Source organism: Amborella trichopoda, chromosome 6, assembly GCF_054954075.1.
Source record: "Amborella trichopoda isolate Santa Cruz 75 chromosome 6, AtrichopodaSantaCruz75HAP2 v2.0, whole genome shotgun sequence".
Classification (NCBI taxonomy): Eukaryota; Viridiplantae; Streptophyta; class Magnoliopsida; order Amborellales; family Amborellaceae; genus Amborella; species Amborella trichopoda.
Window position 1 is genome coordinate 32,967,640 of NC_142341.1, and position 12,196 is coordinate 32,979,835.

A 12,196-nucleotide genomic window follows, 5' to 3' on the forward strand; every position below is an offset into this window, starting at 1 on the left:
CCCCAAAGTGCCAAGTGTTGCAACCTTGACTCGTGAACCTGAGCCTGCTTAGAAAGTGGTGGTGGCATTATGCTACCAATCTGGGTTCTCTTTGGAGGAATGTTGTCAAGAAAAAATATGCTACCAACTCCCTTTCATAGTTCACTCATAGGAGAGTCACCTTTAGGTCCTCAAGTTTCTATAGAAACATCCCTGCCACCCTTCAATGCTTTCTCTCCTATACTAGGTTTAAGGCCAACTGTGGTAACATGGTCTCTTTTATGTCCGACCTATGGATTGGGGATTGCCCTCTTAAAGAAAGATGGCCTTCACTTTTTCCCATCTCAAATTTGCCAAAAGCCTGTGTGGCCCAATTCTTCAATTCCTCTCACCAGCCTCTATTGTGGAACCCAACCTTCCGAAGGCCATTGAATGACACCGAAACTGGGGGATTTTCCAACATTCATAACCTTCTTTTGAACTTCTACACAGATACCACTGCAAATGACAAGCTCATCAAGACTCCCTCTAACTCAGGAATCTTCACTATTAACTCCATCTATAAAACCTTATCTTCACCTCTACGAATAGTTCCACCTTAAACTCCTCGTGGATTTCTACCATATCTCATAAAGCCCAAGATTTCTAATGGCTTAACCGTAATCTTACCTTAGACCAACTCCAAAAGAGAGGATTCCCACTTGCCAATCGTTGTTGTCTGTGTTTAGAAGCTAAGAGATCCCATAGCCATCTGTTTCTGCTCTATCCCTTTGCTGGGAATATTTGGGCTTCTAATATTAAGGATTTCAGTTAGAAGTGGGTTACTCCCAATTCCACAGAACATCTCTTCTCGTGCTAGTTCGATCCTCCCTATCCCAAGGTGGGACGTCTTCTCTAGCAAGCTACGGCCACTCTTTGACACATCTGAAGGAAAGGAATTCTAGAACATTTGAGGGTATTCATAGGCCAATAAATTTTGTCTTGGAACACAACTACCTTTTGGGCTTCAAACCATAGCATCTCAAGCATTTCTCTAGATCTCATTTTAAAACCAATTGGAAGGACATTCTCAACTACAGCCCCACCAAGCAGTCATGATCCTCCTTGCGGCTGCCCCCTGCTCAAGACTACATCAAATTGAACCTCAATAGCTCCTCCTAGGGTAAACCTAGACCCTATAGCTTTGAGGGTATATTTAGAGATGTAGATGCTAATGTTCTTCAATCCTTTAGTGCCCCTCTCGGGAATGGTGATTCTACTTGGCCATAGCTCAAGCACTTTTGGAGGGACTCTCAAGGTTTGACCCATCCTGGGGCCAAAACCTTGTTGTTGAAGGGTGCTCACAATATATTATCGCTTGGGCTCAAAGGACATATGCTCACCCTTAGTGACTTTTGTATTTTTTGACAGGATATTATATATTTGCAGGCATCTCCAAGTCAGCTTTCAACATATCTAGAGGGAGGCCAATACGGTGGCAGATGCTCTAGCTAAGAAGGGCACTGCTACATGTGTTGTCCTGCCGCTTCAATGAAGCCGATGCTACTACTTAAGTTTCTTGATATGTGTCTGTCATGTCACCTTTTTTTTTCCTTCTTTTTGTCTTTTTCTCTCCCTTTTTCTTTCTTCCTTGCTATCTCTTCATTTTTATGTTTTCCTCTAGGCCTCTCTCTCTCTTTTCTTCTCTGCTCTCCCCCTCCAACTAACTTTCCTATCTCCAATCTCCTTTTCTCATCTCAAACTTCTCACTTTCTACTTCTAACTCTGATATATTATATGCTGAAGTTCCTTGTCTAACATCTCATTCCCCTGTCCCTCTACTTCTAACAAATTCTCACCTTCGTCTCCCCAACGTCTATTTCATCTTCTGCAACCACCCCTCCCCCCTGTTTCTTTTCTTCTGTCACCCCCTACTTTTACACCTCTTCCTCTCACCTACTGGTTCTGGACCAATTTTTTATATTTGGGATGAGCTCGTAGCTTGTGGGATGCCACCCGAAGTGTTTTGAGCACCCAGCCGGACCTATTTTATCTGCCCTATTCTTGCATTCTCATTCCTTTTGTACAAGGCTCCCTTGTATGGGTTGCCTTAATCCCACGCCGCATGAGGATTTTACAAATTTATATTTATACACATATTGCAAACTTTTAAAAAAATTGAGAAAATGCAGATAAATCTTCAGAAGACCATAAACCAAAAAAATATAAAATAATAAAATAAATATGTGAATTATAATTCATTTTAATCAAATGTTAAATCAACTAATGGCAACAAAGATAGTTCATGTCTGGAGGAGTAAGAAAGGACAGATGAAGAGAAATGGGTCTTCGTCGTCTTCTTAGGCATTTCCATCCCCCCTTCTGTCCCCCCCGTCCCTTGCGCCTTTGCCTCTCTCTTCGCCCCTCTGATTGGACCCAAATTTACGCCCTTAAACCATCTACCCACTCTACGCTCTCCCTCAACCACATCTCTCACCCCTCTGCCCCCTCTTCTTCTTCAAGCTCTGATGGATCCCCTTCTTCCGAGGCTGAGAAACCCCCTTGAGCTTTCCTTTTGTCAGGTTGTCACTTCAGCCAATAAGCTCCCACCCCCACTTGCCTCCTCCCCGCCTGTCAAGGTTGCTGCCCCTTCTTCCTTCTTGCCCTGCATCATCTCTACTTCCTCGGAGGAGGCATACCATCGCGTGCAACAGCTCTCTGCCTGCCTGGTTGCCTCGTTCCGGCCCAAGCGAGACGACTTTAGAGGGATAGAAAAAGGGGCTCAGAGCATATGGGAGGAGCCTAACCTCACTTGCAGACGAATCACTAGAAGCGAATACCTCTTCTCCTTCCCTACCCCTGCTATAGCTAAGCATGTTAAGGACGCTTTCCAAAACTCGGTTTTCAAAGGTGCTTCTTGCAGCCTTAGACCGTGGCCTCCCGTAGAAGGGTCTTTTAAAAAGCAGCGTATCTGACTCACCGTTGAGCGTATTCCCCTCCATGTTTGGTCCCCCTCTACCTTCAGGAAAGTGGCGGAGGCTTGTGGTGACCTCGTCACGATCCACTGGAAGTCTCTCGAGACCCTCCCGCTTGGCTCCATGCATCTCCTCGTGGAGGTTTTGAACACCAGCCTCATTCCCTCATCTGTTTGGTTGGAAATCGGTAATAGTTTTTTCATGGTCTTGCTGTCTTGGTCAGGAGCCTCCCCCCCTTCCCCTTCTTTCTTCAATCAGGCAGTCTCTTCTCAGCCTTTTGGGCCTTCCTCCTCCACCTCTTGGATCTATGTTTCTCGCAAGCACCGCCACTCTAGAAGGCGCCCCCTTCTGCAGCCTACGCCCCTTCCTTCAGACAGGGCTTGGGCCTCTAAACCCTCAGGGCCCATTCGCAGCCGGGATCCTCCAATCGGGTCCGTCAATAGGCTAGAAATTAGCAGAATAGTTCAACCTTGGGCCTCCACCCCGCGTGACTCGGAAGGTGCGGAATGGGCTCAACAGTCTCAGCCCGAGTTTGTACACTCTCCTTCGCAGCGCAAGCCCGATAAAGAGTCGTGCATGGACTTTGCCTGGTTCTTTCAGGCCACCATCCTCTACCCGGCCCCTCTCCTGCAATGCGCTGTGCCCCGTCGCTGACCTCTGACTTTGCATTAATTTCCCCTGACCCCCCCCATCTAGGTGAAGGACACGTCGCCTACGGTGCCACCCCCGGCCGTCAATGTGTCACCAGCGGACGCTCCCCCTGTGCAGATGTCACCGTACACCTAGCAGCTTTCTCCTCAAGAGGCGCCCCTCCCCGTACAGGTGTCGCCTCAGCTCTCCCCCCTCGTTTCTCTCCCGCCGCCACCTTCACCTACCCCGTCCTTTCTGGCTTCCTCTGCGGTCTCCCTTTGTCCGGTAAAGGGTGACGCATGCCCACCAGCCCGCCGTCATCTCCTGCCCCTCGTCCTTCGTTCGCTCCTCTTCCCCTTCTCTCCCCCCTGGCAGTAACCTCCATCGTTGCCTCTAACCGTTCTGCCCCCTCCTCCTCTCAAATTTCTTATGTTTTCGCTGAAGCTGCCCACCCTTTCCCTCCTTCGCCCATGGATGACTCCTTTTCCGGTTCTTCCCTCCCCCCCCCAACCTTGTTCACACTCACCCTGAACTTGCCAGCCTTTCTGCTCTCTTCCCTCACCTGGTTTGCCTTAATAGGGGAAGGACGCTTCGTTTCCACCCTTATCCTCTCTGCCCATGGATTACCTGCAGACTCATCACTTCCTCTTACAGACTCCTATCACTTCCTCTCTTACCTTCCCTCTCCCCTCTCCCCTCTCTTACCTTCCCTCTCCCCCTGTCTCTATTCCTCTTTACCCCTTAGACTCCTCTCTCCTTGCCTCCCCAGTTTCTCTCACTCCTCTGACCCTTCCGTCCTTGAGCCCTCAGCCTCTGCAACCTCTGCCTCATCCACCCTCTTCCCCCTTCTCCTTTCTCCTGCCTCTTTTTGCCCACCCATCTCCACTCCTTCTCCAGTTGTCGAACCCTTTCCTACCTTGCCTTTAGACCTTTATCCAACTGATTCGTTGGAGCCCCAACCCTTGGAGTCATCTGTCGCAACAATAGGGTCCAGCTCTCCCCTCTGGCTTGCAGGCAACTTCAAGACCTGGATTCTTCTATCCCTGTCGACGAGGATGGAAATCCCCAAAATCAAGAGCAACTTCAAGACCTGGATTCTTCCAGCTCTCCCTCTTCGGCCGAGGACGGAGCCGAGGTGGTCGACAGGACATTGAGACAATCAGAATGAAAGAGATTTACCGTATCATGGGCTTTCAATACGACGACCCTGAAGGCCAAGCGCACCTCTTCCTCCAAGCAGACGCTCAGAGTCATCTTAAGGTAAGACCTAGAGGACAGAGAGAACTCCTTAATTTGTTCTCCTCTGTCCCCTTCGCAGGTTCTCTCCCCGACCTCATCCCCTCCTTCACCTCCTCCTCTCTGAGGAGATCGCCTAGACTTGCCTCTTCACCCATACCCTCTCCCAAGCAATGAAGATTCTATCTTAGAACATTAGAGGACTGGGTCACTCTGTAAAGAAGAACGCACTCAAGGAAGTAACTTTACGACACCTCCCGGCTGTCTTTGCTCTCTCGGAAACTAAACTCCATGCGCCCTCCCTCTCTCTTATCCGCAAGGTCTGGGGTCGAAGACCTTGCCAATGGGTCTCGCCACCTGCTGTGGGAGAGTCGGGACGAATCTGGGTGATCTAGAACCCCCAGGAACATTCCTTGGTTTCCTCCCATTTAGGGGAATTCTCGGTTTTTCTCCTCCTGTCTCGCATCTCTGATGACTTCCTTTAGAAGTTTTCAACTATCTATGGCCCATGCTCGGCCGCTCCCCGTCCTCGTCTCTGGTCCAAACTTGCTTTGGTTGCCTCTCTTCCCCATCCTGTCTAGTGTCTAGGTTGTGACTTCAACATCACCAGATGGTCCTTTGAGAGAAATTCTAACTCTTCCATTTCTCAGGGAATGAATGATTTTTCGGACTTCATATCTCAGCATGACCTTCTTGATATACCTCTTCAAGGTTGTCAGTTCACCTGGTCCAACCGTTCTTGTCAACCCTCTCTATCTAAACTAGATAGATTCCTCTTCTCGGAAGATTGGGAGGAATCTTTCCCGGGCTCCCATGCTTTGGCCTTGCCATTGCCCTATTCTTCTTGATACCCAAGCTCTCTGTAGAGGCCCTAAACCCTTTCGTTTTGAACTAGCATGGCTAGAAGAGAAGTCCCTCCTTACCCTCATTCCGGTCTGGTGGAATTCCTTCTCTACTCAGGTCTCGAGGAGGGCTGGTTTTCGACTCCAAACAAAAATCCAAAGGCTTAAAGCTGCTTTGAAGACTTGGAGTAATCTATCCCTGGGAATTACTGCCACACTAAGGTTTCCCTCCTCGAAACTATTCAAGCCATTGATAGGGCAGAGGAATCAAGACCTCTAACTGAAGCTGAATTCCTTTCTAGGAGCCAATTGAAATCGGACTACCTCTCCACCCTAAAAAAGAGGAATTTTTTGGTTCCAGAGATCTAGAGTTAAATGGCTAAAAGCTGGAGACATAGAACAGGCTTTTCTTTCTTATTTCCAAGCCGTCTATACCGCCCCAGTCTCTCACAGACCTACAATGACGGACCTCGATTTCCTGTCTTTAACAGATGCACAGTCCCTGAGCTTGAGTGTCCAATCCTGAAAGCGGAAATTCTTAAAGCCATACATGAGTTATCGGGAGACAAAGCCCCCGTTTCTAATGGTTTCCCCATAGGCCCCTTCAAATTATTCTGGGAGACATTCCGCTCAGATTTCTTAAGTTTCTTCGAAGAATTCTTCCACCAGGGAATTCTACATAAGGCTATCAATGCCACTTTCATTGCTCTGGTATCAAAGGTGGAAGGGGCTGAGGAGCTCAAGGACTTTTGCCCAATTAGTCTGTTGAACTCCTACAAAATCCTGGCCAAAGTTTTGGCCTCAGGGCTACAACAAATCCTCCCTACCATCATCTCTCAATCCCAATCAGCCTTCATTAAAGACAGACAAATCTTAGATGGAGCGTTACTAGCCCATGAGTGCATTCAATCCAGGTTTCTGTCAAAAAAATCAAGGCTCATTTTCAAAATTGATTGGGAGAAACCCTACGAACACGTAGACTGGTCCCTCCTGGATGAAACCATGAGAAGAATGGGCTTTAAAGACCGATGGGGGAAATGGATCACAGGTTATCTCTCTAACCCTTTCTTTTCCATTCTTATCAATGGTTCTTTCCTTCCTCAAGGGGGCTACGCCAAGGGGACCCTCTCCCCCTTCCTCTTCACAATTACAGTTGAAGTCTTTAGAAGGTCCATCTCCCGCCTCTTCCAGGCTGGTCTTCTCTCTGGCTTCCAAACCTCCCGTCGAGGGCCATCTGTGTCACATCTGCAATACGTAGATGACACACTAGTCTTCCTAGACTCCTCTCCACATGAAGTTGAAAACTTGAGATTGTATCTCGAGTGCTTCCAAGAGGCCACTGGCTTTAAAGTTAACATGGAAAATCAACCATGATGGGGGTCCACATTTCAACGACTGACATTAAGGAATTGATCCCGACTTGGAATTGCAAAGTAGATGAACTCCCCACTGTGTATCTCGATTTACCCCTATGTCTTGGCAAACCCAAGAACAGGCACTGGGCACATGTTATTGACAAGGTAGACCGGCGCCTGGCGGTTTGGAAAGGCAGATACCTCTCCCAAGCAGGCCGCACCACTCTAATAAAAAGCAACTCTAGCCAATGCTCCGGTCTACCTTATGTCACTCTTCCAAATGTCAACCTCTGTGACAAACCGGCTAGAACAATTAATGAGGACTTTTTTGTGGTCAGGCCAAGCAGAGCATTCCAAGTTTCACCTGAGCTCTTGGGATAAAGTCTACCTACCAAAGCAGCAGGGGGGCTTAGGTATCAAGATACTTAGAAAACATAACCAGGCCCTCCTAGGTAAATGGTGGTGGCACCTAGCTACCCAGCCTGACTCCCTATGGGTTCAAGTCTTGCGCCACAAATATAAGATTGTTGAAGGAACATGGGTGCCAGAGAAGAGAAACAACAACAGGGCCTCAGGTGCGTGGAAATCTTTTACTTAAACCCTCTCACTCTTTAGTACTCTCATTCGTTTTCACTCAAGGGAGAGTACAAGAGTGTGTTTTAGGTCGTATACCTGGTTTGGTCACACTCCCTTTAAGGAACTATACCCTTCCCTTTATTCCATAACCTCCAACAAAGAAGTTACAGTTGCCGAAGCAATGACAGTAGTGGAAACCGAAGGGAGAGGAACCCTTCTTTTAAATGAAATCTCACGAGGAAATATCACAATTCCTTTCTCTTTCCTCTACTCTCCAAAACTCTTACATACCCACCCATGGGAGGATTTGGTTGGTGTCGTCTCTCACTCCGTCCGGGACTTTCACAGTGGCATCCCTTTACAAAAGACTTTTACAACCACCCACCTTCCCTCTCAACCCTCCTTCGGTGTTATCAAAGGTATGGAGCACTATCGCACCCCCAAAAGTGAAGTGCTTTAATTGGATAGCAGGATCTCAGAGGGCCTTTACGGTGGATCAGCTCCAAAAAGAGGCATTCCAATCCCCAACAGATGTGTCCTTTGTCTTTGCGAAGAAGAAACAACCCACATCTCTTTCTCCACTGCAACTTGGCCTACGGTCTTTGGGGGCAAATATTGCAACTATGTGGTGTCCAATGGGTCATGCCAGCGACAGTCAAGGAATTGTTATCTCTTTACCTCGTCCTTCACTGGCCTAAGGCAGGGAGAACAATTTGGAAAGTCACAGTGGCAACTATTATTTGGACAATCTGGAATGAGAGGAACTCTAGGATTTTCCAAGGAATAGCTACCGAAGGTCCAGCCTTGCTCCATAAAGTTACATCCTTAATAACTTCTTGGGCTTCTAATCACCGTATCTTTGCAGGCCTCCCTGCTAGTTCTTTTCTCTACAACTGGGGAAATATTATGCTCCACCGCCCTCGCAAGGCCCAAAGAACCAATTCGTGGCAACCCCCCACCCGTGGCACCATTAAACTCAATTTCGACGGGTGCTCCCTCGAAAACCAGGTCAAGTCGGAGCGAGCAGAGTGTTCAGGGACCACTCTAGGGCAATTCTATTCACGTACTCCGAATACCTGGGCATTCAAGACTCTCAGCATGCTGAGGCATTGGCCCTTCTCTTGGGTATGAAAAGCTTCAATTCGTCTTGGGGGCAAAATCTTATTGTGGAAGGGGATGCTAGAAACATTATTTCTTGGGTATCAGGGGGCTCCTCCCCTCCTTGGTATCTTGCTTCCTTTTTTGATGAGATCGCTGACATTTGCAGGGATATGGACGTCTCATGGACGCATACCTTGAGGATGTCAAACGACTTGGCTGACCTCCTTGCAAAGGAGGGGGCCAGAGCTAACACTAAAGACACAAAAGGATAAAGAAACATCAGCTTCTGGCCACATCCTTTTTGTATTTTATCACATTATTTTTGTACAAAGGGGAAACTTATAACCCTATTTTTTGTAAAATCATTATATATCTTGTATCATCTAGGGCGGGCTGTACTCTTATTTTTTGAATAGGGTAGGCTGACAACAGATTCCGAGGTGTCCCACTGCTTAGGGACCCTTGGTCTTAAAATCTATGTACTGACTCTTCTTAATGATATACAGTTAACTTCTATCAAAAAAAATTATATATTACTTATATACCCCTGAGTTTGAAGGATTTTAGATTGAACGCCCCGTCAGGCCTGAGTAACTTGCAGGAGTCCAAGTGGACTCGTTGTTGTAATCAAGTAAGCCTTGGACGTGTGGTGTTTCAAACTCCCATATCATTAATTAGAATGCAAACCTTTATAATGGACCCTAATTTGCTAGACAATAGTTTCCCAGTTCCCTAGTCCAAATGTAACCAAAATAAAGCAAACATAAGCAGAAATTGCTTCCTAATCAAATTAGGATCACAAAAAAACCAAAAAAAATTCCTACTGATTCATTTCTTTTTGTCTTTTCGAGAAAATATTCCTATTGATGATAAACAAAAAACTTTATAGACCCAAAAACAACCGTAAGTGTTACTGACACAAGTGTCATGGAAACTATGTCTCTAGAGTCTCTAGTACTCTAGCACAAAAAGCTAGTAAGGGAAGACACGTCTGTATAATATTATATTAAATAAAATAATAAGGTCTTATCTAAGATAATTTCTCAAGGCATTGCCCAAGTGGTGATTGTAGATTCCGCTCTTCAGTAACAAGATGCCCAAGTTTGAGCTTGCCAATGGATTGTTATGTTTTGTTTTTCAAATTACATAAAATTATTCGCAAATTTTGCTCATCTTCGTGCCACTTGCACAGTTGTAGACTTCACCACAGTGTTTCAAAATATTCTTGATTCTAAACATGTGGGGCTCAATATTCTTATTTTAACCATTCCAAAGTTAAAAGGATCAAAAAATAAAAAATAATAGCTGATGGTGGGATTCAGAACCAAAAGCTCACCAACTTCCTATTAAAGAACCAGTATACTCTACCATTTAAGTCTTTGAAAAATATGCAAACATTTCCATAAGAAGTATACCAAAATATGATGACATCATCTAGTACGTATGGCCAAGATGAGGGGCAAATGGCAAAGAAGTTGATTTCCCGTTATCCTGAGTGGTGTGGTTAGGTAGCGCATATTATGCACCAGACCCAAATATGCAATAAAATTATACATTGAAATTGACAGAGAAACATATAACTTCCCATCTAGGTTCTGTTCTAAAAAAAGGGAGGTTGTTCAATCTATAAAATGTATACAGCTGTAACGATAAAATGATTAGGAGTTACAAAGAGAAAGCGAAGGAAAAAGAGGGAAGAAAGCTCACTCAATTAGGTTAAGAAGATCAGCTCGGAGAATGGACAAAAACTTCAATCCACCAGGATATGTGTTGAGTCTTTCAAATAGAATCTCATACAAAGGCTTGAGGGCCTGTCTCAAGTTTCGCTCAGTCCTATACACAGCAGAGAGGATGCCTCCCTCGTCAACTTCAGATTGGTGCTCGAGCATGCCTAAATGAATAACAACAATAGAGAACAACCTTCAACCACAAAGAAGACTGCAAGCAACTCGTTGCCTACTCCAAATTATTAGAAATAAGTGCACCCACCTTCAGAAATCTCAAGACCTAGGTATTGCTGAATCAGCTCCCGAACTTGATTTCGATTCACACTATAATCTCTGGCAAGGGTGACAAGTAATTCATGTCGATTGTCTCCAGCAAGTGATATATAACCCTGTAGTTTTCAAGAAAGTCACAACAAGTTTGCATCAATCCCACTTCAAATATGATTGGTTATATGCGCGAGCTTACCTGCAAGAACTCCCCAAGTGTCGCATCTACAATCTCTTTTTTCTTCATGTGGATTGCCTCATGCATGAAGTCTCTTACACGCTTCGCCTTACTGATTAGGAACAAAGAAGATAAATCCAGTCATCATGCGTAGCCTTCTTTTTTTATTCTCCATCAATTGGATCGTTCTATTTGTGTAAAGCTTGGCCATTAATCAAAAGGACTCAAAAGTAACACAGACCTCTCAGAACATTCAGAGGCAGCAGCATCCTCATCTCCTGCCATTCCAAATGGCTCACAATGATCTGATCTCTGTTTTTTCTCAAGCTCTTTCCAATGAAAATTCACCTACTCAAATTCAGGTAATCTCAAAATTATTCAGGGTTTCAGATTTTGGGAATGAATTTAGTAAAAAACAAAGGCTAAAAGAAAATGAATGAAATGAAAGTGAATGCAGAATCAGGATCTGAACCCAATATTTCAACAAGAGCACCCATGCTACTGCTAATTTCATTTGCATAGTACCATCCATTCATAAACCAAATCTTACCAAGCAAAGACCATACTAATGGACAAATAATTCCACAATCACTGGAGAAATAAGAGATAGGAAAACTTCATGAGCAGCCAAAGTACTTTTAAAAAGTAAATAAATAAGTAATCATCAATTCACATACAAATCCAATCTCCATTTCTGCTAAAATGTCATTTAATCTTGGGGGGCAAAAGTTTCAAATCACAAATAGAAGCAACACCTCTGGAAAATGCAATTTCATTGATATTAAGAAAAAATTGTTGGGTGAAAGTACATAACAAAACACGAGCATCAGAATGTGTAGGCGCATGGAGAAAATTATTTGAGTGAGTGCTTATATGCATCACATCATAAAAGAGAAATGAATGAAAAGGTTGCTGCTTAATCAAACTGTCTCACAGGTAATTTCCCTGCTTCTGCAGCGGATCTGATTCTGGAACGCATCAATATTTCCAAACCCTTTCTGTTCATTCCTAATACAGTCAATCGTCAGTCGCCTCTGCTCTCCCCAATAATGTTAAAAAAAGATACACTCATTATTACAGTCACCGGTGGATCATTCAGATCCTTTTATTAGTTTTCACAGAATCTCCGTTGGATGAAAATTCCTCGGTAGAAAACTGTTTCATGCGGGCTGGACCGCATTGCTACAATGTACGGTCTAAAGGTATAAAGCATCCATATGAAGCAAATAGGTCGTGCATCTAAAAACAAGGGTAACTAAGGCTTTAAATATTTTTTTAATATATTTATTATTCTTAATTTTTTATTTTTTTAAAGTTTAATATCTCGATTATATATCTTTTAAAAATTAGG

The 12,196-nt window shown here is 44.8% G+C and overlaps 1 protein-coding gene across 5 annotated transcripts in view; it reads right to left on the reverse strand.

Moving 5' to 3' along the window:
• The window catches only part of LOC18434990 (malonyl-CoA decarboxylase family protein), a 76,173-nt gene extending 64,250 nt beyond the window's left edge, over positions 1-11,923 (reverse strand). For 3 of the 5 annotated variants that reach the window (XM_020667718.2, XM_006845047.4, XM_020667719.2), the window contains exons 1-5: positions 11,780-11,923; positions 11,087-11,193; positions 10,867-10,957; positions 10,663-10,789; positions 10,381-10,564 (exon numbers count right to left, since the gene is read on the reverse strand). In XM_020667718.2, the coding sequence (XP_020523377.1) occupies positions 10,381-10,564; positions 10,663-10,789; positions 10,867-10,957; positions 11,087-11,193; positions 11,780-11,851 (581 nt within the window). In that variant the 5' untranslated portion in view covers positions 11,852-11,923. Of the gene's footprint in view, positions 1-10,380; positions 10,565-10,662; positions 10,790-10,866; positions 10,958-11,086; positions 11,194-11,522 lie in introns of all 5 variants that reach the window. The other 2 variants (XM_088868720.1, XM_020667717.2) reach the window with 1 other exon arrangement.
• Between the last annotated feature and the right edge of the window lie 273 nt (positions 11,924-12,196).